At 38.3% G+C, this 9811-nt stretch overlaps 1 protein-coding gene across 5 annotated transcripts in view; it reads right to left on the bottom strand.

The window, feature by feature from the left end:
* Nucleotides 1-9811, bottom strand: part of LOC106517857 (microtubule-associated serine/threonine-protein kinase 1) — a 79056-nt gene that overhangs the window by 22841 nt on the left and 46404 nt on the right. For all 5 annotated transcript variants that reach the window (XM_014008892.1, XM_014008894.1, XM_014008896.1 and 2 more), the window contains 4 exons: nucleotides 6744-6904; nucleotides 5224-5299; nucleotides 4410-4619; nucleotides 1371-1472 (listed from right to left, as the gene is read on the bottom strand). In XM_014008892.1, coding sequence (XP_013864346.1) covers nucleotides 1371-1472; nucleotides 4410-4619; nucleotides 5224-5299; nucleotides 6744-6904 — 549 coding nt within the window. The remainder of the gene's footprint in view (nucleotides 1-1370; nucleotides 1473-4409; nucleotides 4620-5223; nucleotides 5300-6743; nucleotides 6905-9811) is intronic.

Raw genomic sequence — 9811 nt, 5'->3', positions numbered from 1 at the left:
ATATAATATTTTCAACCAGTTAATAAAATGGTTCCAAATCCAAATTTATGCAGGGTTGCAAATAAAAATTTCCAATTTACTCAAATGCTTTTTCTGCATCTAGAGACAAAATAGTCATTTCAATATTTTTACTGTATGAATAGTCTATTAAATTATATAATCTACGTGAGTGTGTAGTCGAGTGCCTTCCTTTTATGAAACCGGTTTGGTCAGGATGAACTAAGAAAGGAATTATCTTCTCTAATCTTTTAGAGAGAKCTTTACAATTAAATAACAATTTAATGAGTAACTTTAATGAACCGTTGCTTTCAGTCTCTCAGCATGAGCTCCTTGCATTGCCATTATGACAAAACACTTCGAATGACAGCCGTTGTGGACATCAGCTTGGAAGTGATTTAGCTCATTTGTCTTCACAGATCAGCTGCAACTCTGACATTTTGGCAGGTTTCCTCGCATGGCCCACTAACTTCCTGTACTTCCACAYATTTTTGTTTTATTACACAACAGTCAGGACTTTCACCTGGCTTTTCATAAACTTTATACTTGAATGASAGCTGATTTTGTGGCTTCAGATTGAGTATGCATTGTGAGGAAATAGAAACCTTCTGATCATTTTGAGACATTTATTAGACTTTATGAACAGCTGTTGACCGGTAGTCTCAACTTTCAAAACTGACTTTAAAACACAATCTTAAAACGTCAGGTTTGAGTGCATATTACTCACTCATTTTGAGCACTTAACTGGTGCAGCTCTTGTCTAAAATGAATCTTATCACTATAAGCTTACATTAAAGCTCAAAAGGTGTAAAGATGTAATTTGCACGTTAGAATTGGATCAATAAACCGATTCTCCTTGTCGCTCTTTCAGCCGTCCTAATCCCATTCAGCGTGTCATGACACACTCAGAGCTGCACAGTTCATATCCTGTTCTGAACCCCAGTCAAACTTTGCTTTACAGATAAACACACACTGAGGCGTCCTCCAGCTTTRATGACAGCGGTCACGGAGTCAGGCTGGGAGGCAGCCAATCAGCAGGAGGGCTGTTGAAATCAGCTCTACTGTGGTAAAGGCAAATTTTAATCTAAATGCAAATGTCTGTCATCCACGCAGTCTGAAGTGAATCTTCGACTTGTGTTTTTGATTTGTTTTGATTTTTTTATCCCCCTTCTGTGTAACACATTAGACTGCTTAAACACTCTCCAACGTTCATGTGGATTTAAAGAAAAATCTATTTTCGCAAGTCACAGGCTTTTTGACGAATATTAGGGTAACATAAGGACAACGACCACAGCAGCACTCTGTGTGCACGTGTGTGTTTGAGTGTGTGTATGTGTGTGTGTGTTTGAGTGTGTGTGTGTGTGTGAACTAACCAGACACTCCAAAAGCCGTGCAGGTCGGGAGATGATGATGAGGAGCTTTTTCACCAGCTCTGTGACGAAGGCTACCTCAGAGCTCTCAGAGCGCTCATATGCCTGACACAAAAACACAGAGACAAGCACAGGATGTATCCTTTTAGATGCTTATTTACCAAAAGAAGGACAAAAAGATGGTAATTAAAAGCAATTAGAAATATAAGAAAAGCTTATTAGAAAAAGACAGAAGGAGGCACAAAAAAGACAACAATGACTAATCAAAGAAATCAAATCAAGTCAGCTGATGAAAATCTTTGATACCTGTTAATCTTCACTGACAAATCCCAAGCTCAGTTAGCTTCTTTTATTCACACCTGAACCAATTCACTAAAAATATGTGATTTGTCTGAATGAAATAAAAAGGCTTAAGCTGCATCTGTCTTCTGATTATTTGTTGTAGCAGCAAAAATACTTTAAACAGCAGAAGAGGTCTTTCATAGCATGCTAGACTAGCTGTACTGCCTATAAAAAACATTGGTTAAAGGGGCAATATCATGTAAAATCAACTTTTTTGAGTTTTATAACATGTTACAATGTTATACTCTCATAAAAAACATGCCCAAAGCCTTGCTTTGACCCATTCATGCATGTTTGAGAAATTCTGCAACGTTTTTAGGCAGCCATGCTGAGGAGCAAAACGACAGGTGGGGACCAGAAACACCTCTGGGACGTGTCTTTAAGCCGAGCTTCCTCATGGMGGAGCACCACCCCCYYCCCCTCCCCACACCTTGCCCATGACTCCTGCAGACTCTTGAGTGAAAGTGAAAGTGAAACTTAAACTTTCTGCTGAGCTCTCAACATTACTTCTCACTCAGTGAAGCTCTTTTCAGATTAAAAATACCTTTGAGGAAATGTATTTTCAACAGTGGTGGGCAGCACTAATCCAAAAATTTGTTGCACTAACCCTAAAGCACTAAATTAAATATTTAGGTCCCCTAATTCTAAAGCCCTAACACACTCAAAAATTTAGCAAAAGCTAATTTGAAAGCTCTAAAAACCCAGCTGACCCATGGAACATTCCTCAGAGTCAACATGAGACAATATTTACTGTGTGCAGAATATTAATATTTCATCTCATGTAGTGGTTCCCAAAGTTGGGGTCGGGACCTCTGTGTGGGCCACAAAACATCAAGTGAGGGTCCCCAGATGATTTCCAGACATCAATTTAAATGCAAAAAAATGCTAATGGAATGTTTTCATCATGATTATTGCAATTTTTTAAAAATAATTATAAATGAATAAAAATTTGTATCATAGTTACTAGGTTTGTTTGTAGTTATTATTCCCATGTTTAACAGAGTTATTAGCTAAGTTTACATACATAAACGAGTAATAAATGGGGTCATGAGTGTCTGCATCTGTTATTTTGCTGGTCGGAAGCAAAAAAAGTTTGAAAACCACTGATCTAGTGAAGTGTCCAACATGTCTGACAGCTTTCACCCTCAGCTGTTGACAATAATGTTGATCAATAACATTTAAAGAACTAAATTAGTGCTTTTAAATTTAACTAGTGCTAATCCACGAATGAATTAAGAAATYAGCAAAAGCGCTAAAGCACTAATCAGAAAATTAGTTCCCCTATTAGTGCTTTAGGGGGACTGTGCCCACCACTGATTTTCAGATGCCAAGTAAACTGCATCATAGCAGCCCCCCTGCGAGCATGACCCCCCCCACCCCGCACCGCACCGGAAGGAGGTTCTTAAAGAGACAGAGGCCAATTTCAAGGTGTTCAGAAGAGCAAGTGATGAGAAGATAAGCTTATTTTCTATTTAAACATAAAAACAGCATTTTAATAACAGCTAAAGAGGCTGGTCAAGGCAGATGGCCACCTGTCCTGAGCCTGGTTCTGCTGGAGGTTTCTTCCTGATTAGCAGGGAGTTTTTCCTCTCCACCGTTTGCTCAGGATGTGAGACTGTGATTAAGTGATTCAACGCAGCCTACTGGTTTCTTCTTTAGATTATTCTTTTTATGTACAGTGCCCTGAGACAACATATGTTGTGACTTGGCGCTATATAAATAAACTTGAACTTGAAATTGAACTTGAACTAAAGGTGACATACTGTAGATACTTTATTATGGTATAGTATTTAAATGAATGCCTGAGAAACACATAATATTGCCCCTTTAACATTCTCAAAACATGAGTTGTCAAACGTAAAAAACATGAAATTATTTCTTGCTTTGTTTTTTTGTTTTTAATTAGACCTTACTTAGAATTAATTTAAAAAAAGATAAATGGAGGTTAATAGTCAATTGGTGGCTCCTGGGCCATGTCTGGTAAAAGTTATCAGTCTATTGACTTGGAATTTTTTTAAAATAATTTTAAAATTACACAAGATTTAAAACTGGAGTTGTCTTAGAAGGGGTTCATGACAAGAGTGCCTTAGCCAAAGACTGTAAAAATATTGTAGGCCAGGGCTATTCAATGTCGGCCCGTGGGCCCGATGTGGCCCGCCAGTGATCAAAGTTGAGCCCGCCAATTGGTTCATTCATCTCTTAAGCATAAACACCCGGTTTTCTACTTTAATTACTCAATTAAATTACTTAATTACTTAAATTGCTTAAATACTTGATTGCTTAATTAAGTTATTTTAGTTAAACACAGACATGTTTGGTATCTACAGAAACATCAGAATCTTGGCTAGAAGCTGGTAAAGCCATTTCTATGCATACTCAAGACAGTTAACATTACAAGCTGTTGAAGATAAAAAGATGAAAGTGAGGATAAAATTGGTTTAAAAATTTGTCAAGTCAGAGATTTTAAAATAATATTTGTGTCAAACAGGAGGTAGAATGTCTTGTTTTTGATTTTGATATTGTTTATTTATCACTACTTTATRGRGTTCTGTATRTTGTATTCATGATTAAATACAGCAAAATAAACTATTTCAAAGCTAACAGATCTTTGTAATACTTGGTTTATTTAYRTAATAACTTTAATTTAACCTCTCCAGTCTACATGTGGACCTCAGTAAGGTTTATGACCATGTTCCTCACATTATGAAGCAACTTCTCCAGATTCTCCTGCAGCTCAAAGAAGTAGACGGAGGTGATGAGGCCCTCGCGGGATTTGGCCAGGCAGTCTCTGGACAGCTCAGCGATCTGGTGATGGATGAAGCTGAGCACACCGTCAGCCAATGGTAGAACATTCTCCGGAGAGAAAGCCTGGATGAACTCAGACAGCCTCTCCTCCATCTGTGCTGTGGCCTGAGGGATGGTTAGTGTCAGGGAGCAGGAGCAAAAACAAGGCAGCGGAGAGCAGAATGAATGAATATTTACTGTATACGTATGGATCCTTTAACGTGTATACAGTACATGGGCATCCTTAATGATGACTAAGCTAAAAAAAATATTTGAAAGGTCTCAGAGATTAATATTAAATGAAAGATTTTGAATATTCATTCACTTATATCAACACTTGCTCTTTGTCAACAAATACTTTTACAACCAAAGAACTTCCTATAAACTACAGCCTGATTTTTTTTATCACTGCTAAAGTTTTCAGCTCATTTCCTCTTCATGWATGGCTGATAGGATAAGAAAGATAATTAGGCTTTCATTTAACTGTTCATTTATGTGCTTGAAAATAAACATATTGTTTCTGACAGGATGAAAGGGCTTGATAGCATTAGATTACACAATAGGATGAGGTTTAATCAGGCTCTGCCCCTCATTTTTGTTTGGATGTCTGATTTCAAACGTGTGTGTACAGACAAATCCCTGAACGCAGTCAAGAATAAATTAGATGATATTTTTACTAAAAGATGGATGGACCAAATGTGAGTGGTTCTTTTTTATTTGTGTGTTTTACCTTTGGAAAGCGTTCTTTGTACACGTGGTTCATCATCACTATCTCATTATCATAGCAGGCGGAGGAGCGTCCTGGGCTGAAGGGAAAAGCAAATAATCAAGTTGAAACTTTTATCGAGCAAAAAGCAACTGCCTAAAAAGGGGGTCAAAGATTTTTGGGAGCTCTAAAATACTCTGCTTTTACTTCAGGCACTAGATATCACAGTTTCAGTGTCAGGTTTATCTCCTACCTTAAACCAGCCTAATAAATCTAACAAACCCTTTATAACTCAGATTAATTACCTCCAAAAGTCTCTGGCTGAGGTATGATCTGTCCAGTCCAACCAAACTTTGATGGATTTACGGTAAATGTTGACTTTGGCAAAAATCATTTAACTGAATTGAACTGGTTTAGACTGTTCATAAATCAAACTATAGATGTGTAGCATTTCAGAGCTAAACAAAATGATGACATAAGAAGTTAGAGTACGACGTTACTTTCTCATGTCGACTCTTTCCTAAAATAATCGCCTAAGTCATTTTTTTTCAGTTTGTCATGAATCTCAAAAAAAAAAGTTTTAAGGTACATTTTGATATGAAGTTTTTTGTGTTTTCTGAATAACATGAAAAAAAACTATTTAGGTGATAATTTTATGAAGGTGTTGATGTTCAACTTAAATGAGCTTTGTATCAGGTTTATTGTTAGCACTCAGAGCATGTTTTAGCTTACTCTCAGCTACTACCATTCAGCTCAGTATCAGCAAAAATGACTGAGTCGTAGCCATTTTTTGTGTTTACTAATGTTAATTAGCCGTGCTGGGCGGCACATTGGCTCAGTTGGTAGAGCTGATGCTTCTCAGCAAGAAGGTCGCCGGTTCAAATTCCAGCCYGGGGACCTTTCTGGGTAGAGCTTGCATGTTCTCTCTGTGCATGCGTGGGTTCTCTCCGGGTACTCTGGCTTCCTCCCACAGACCAAAAACATGACTGTTAGGTTAATTGATAACTCTAAATTGTCCCTAGGTGAGAGTGAATGTTTGTCTCTATGTGTGTCCCTGTGATGGATATGGGCACCAGTGACCCCCGGACCCTAAAAGGAAGAAGCGGGTATAGATAATAGATGGGTGGATGGAATTAGCCGTGGTTGGGCTGCCATCTTGAATCAGGGGACCTCTAAATCTTAATAAGTTGTAGATGAAATAATTTGCTTTCTTAGTTTCATTCAAATTTGTCCAATAATTCAAGAAATATTTTGCTAACAAACACACACACTGCTACATGCACTCATTTTCATGGTGGCATACCCTAATTAAGAAAAACATCTCAAAAGTACGATAACCTCAACATCATGAAAAACATGTTTAAATTTAGTCTAGGATGTTTTGAATACAGTTCGTTGAATACAGTTTGTTACAAAACCAGCAAAACCAGACAAAAAAGTAAAAATGAGATTAAATGAAAGAGAAAAAAAGATCTAATCCTCTAAATCTACTTTGGAAAAGAGGATAGTGGTTTTTGGCAGCGGCCCCTGATGATGCTGCTGACCTGAGACTGCGGGAGCGTGGGCGCATGTGGGGGGAGCAGCGGCCCCCATCGTCGTCTGGGATGCTCTCTGTGCTGCCAAAGTGCTTGGATAAGAAGTGGAGCTCGTCCATGGTGGGCTGGGAGGGCAGCTGGTGCAGCCGCTCCTGAGAGGAGCTGGAGGACTGGAGTGAGACGGGAGGACAGGAAGAGAGGGGGAATGTTTGGGGAAGTGGAGGAGGAGTTGGAAACACCAGAAAGCATAAATGACTGTCAATAACATGTGAAGAAATGGCATCCAGAGACTGCGGCACAATAAGAGAGGCTCTGACAGCTGTGTAATTACAGCCTCCTCGTTCCTCGTGCTTCAGAGACTGAACTGAAATGGTAAAGACTCATGAATCTGTCCATCATCCAAACTTTGTGTCTCTGCTTCATTTGAATCCATCAGAGCAAAGAGACCTGGACCCCGTCCAATTACCTGTCTGAGGGACAGACACATCACAGGTGACAAGCTAATGGAAAATATTCCGACCGGAAAAAGACTGGATTGAAGCTTAGAGACTCAATTTCTTTGTGTATTTCCTGTCAAGATATGCATTTTAATTGCATCAATGTTGGTTTTATGTGTGTCAGTTTTGAAGTGTTTTGCATCTTGTAACACATTTTCTGTCACATTTCTGTTCTTTTAGTTACCCTGGGATTCCTGTCTCTAAGCTGTATCTCAGTATTTTTACAAAGAGCACGGAGAAAACGTTTGTATAGACAGAGATGTAATGTGATTGTATTGTATTTGTTTTTTTTTTAACATTTTGTGGCACTTTTCTGGAAAAAACTTCTTACAAAAAAAGGSATGCCAATGAATGGTATCAATTAGTTGCATGAAATTTATGCTACGCCTTTTGTTTGGAAGTCTATTAGGATATCTGATATTCCAGGGWATGTAGCGTGACTTCCAGTAATGCTAAGCTGCTCTAGACTTTATTGGTCATGTTGAACTCTGTAGCATGAACAAATCAACTTTAAAACATCACCATAATAACAAATGTTACATAACTGTGACCCAACAATACCACCACACAAGCTATGCTAACTCTTTGTCTGCACTGTCAATGTACCATAGTGTACTTACGGTAGTTTTATACACACATATTAGACGTTACCGTAATCTGTCTCATTAGCACAAGTTAAAAGTATTCACATTAATTCCTCAGGTAGACGTACAGACCTTAAGTATGACATTCTTGATATCATGTGGTTGCTGCTGCTYAGAAATAATTGCTGGAGTACTTGTGTTGTTGTATAAATAACAAGGCGTCAGTTTGGTACTGATTGTGTCACATAACGTGTATCAACACAAAACCAGCTTTTTCTAATTCTCGATTCCACAAACATGGAAATGGAAGAACCTGATGTGCCAGCTGCTGCTGTTGTGGTTTGGTTTGRACATTTCTTGAAGACAAGGAGACCAGAAAACCAATTGCTAAACCGAGATCTGCCTCTAGCAATAAAAGGAACAAGAGCCAGAAGGTGGTAGGACCAGCGAATGCAGCATCATTTTATACCCACCTAAAAACGCAACACAGCAGAAACATCACAAGTAAGAACTAAAAAAAAAACATACCAATTAAAAAACTAAASGGCATAATGAGAACGTAGCATACACTACTACAAAACATTTAACCCAACCAGTGTATACACAATACATGTTACAGGAACTGATCATTAAGGTTGCTTCATTCTATTTTTTATTAACGGTGTCTGGCTGAATTTAGCCTCTAGTTGAATTAYTCTAAACAGCATGCGCTCTACTTTGTACCATTCTCCTCTTCCTCTGTGTTTGTTTTTTTCATGCTCTCGCCGCCTGGCACTCATTGTTTTCCCCACTCTCCTCCTGCTTTCATCCATCAAACTGTCCAATGACAGATGGAGCGACAAGCCAGACCTCTTATGTTACGCAAGAACTGACTCACCAATGAAGATGCATGAAAAGGACACGTGTTTAGCCGGAGATAAAGTTTAAATTTATTATCAAAGTCATGCACTGAGTTTCTGAGTTATTTGGTATTTGTATTATGTTAATTATCCAGGTTATTCTCTACAGAAACAATGATTCAGATGATGGTGTTGGATCTGTTAATCTGGCTCTTTAGGTTTACTTTCTCTGTGCTAGGGTCAGATTACAGTGAGTATCATTGCTCTAAAAATTTACGATGCAGATTTTAATATTTGCCACTGCTTATACATGACAATAAGTTTTAAACTCCATTTTTAGTACCGGCCATATCCATTTATTTATACTTTGATATTTTCTAAGGCTTTTATTGCTTCATAGGCTGACTTCTCTACGCAGAGAGACAGAGAGAAGAACAAGAGAGAAATTACCTTCAAGGCTAAAAACAAAATCAAAATCTAATTTTTGTGAATGTGAGAAAATGTGTGTGACTACCAATTTATTTATTCTACTAATATTTAATAATTGATCCAGACTTCATTTGAGTCTTGATCTGTAGTCCTGTGGACCTCTGCTCTAAATGGATAAACACCTGGTTGGTGATCTGGTATTAMAAAAGTGGGAAGTGGTGGAGCAGAGGTTTCAAGATTTGTAAGTTGCCGGTTTGAATCCCCAGACCAKCTGCTCCCCAGAGTCACAGTCTGTCTCTTTTCTGTTTTAGTTTTCTAGTGTTTCTATATTTCCCTGAGTTCTCTGTTGTTCTTCCTGCCCTCCCCTGCTCACCTGATTCCTCCTGTGTCTCCTCCAGGTGTTTCTTGTTGTCTYGTTAAGTTCTCCCTTTATATTCTGTGTCCTGTCTTCAGTGTTTGTCAGATCGTTGTACTGTTTTCACAGTCATTGTGGTGTCTCTCCATGTTCCTCTGAGAGTTCCTGTAAGATTTTGCTGCCATTGCAGCCCTCCTTTGTTTATCATAAATTCTTAATTTTTAGACTTTAGATTTTTGCCTGCGCCTTGGGTTATTCTGCCAGAAACCTCACACTCAGGTGCCTAAAACAGCAGCTCTCTGCTCCACATGTATGATGGGAAAAATGCAGAGAATTAATTTCTCCATAAGGGAATAATTGAGTATATGTATAT

The sequence above is a fragment of the Austrofundulus limnaeus genome, unplaced genomic scaffold (assembly GCF_001266775.1).
Source record: "Austrofundulus limnaeus strain Quisiro unplaced genomic scaffold, Austrofundulus_limnaeus-1.0 Scaffold53, whole genome shotgun sequence".
NCBI classification, from domain to species: domain Eukaryota; kingdom Metazoa; phylum Chordata; class Actinopteri; order Cyprinodontiformes; family Rivulidae; genus Austrofundulus; species Austrofundulus limnaeus.
Note: the sequence above shows the minus strand (reverse complement) of the source record. Positions and strands in the feature narration are given on the sequence as shown.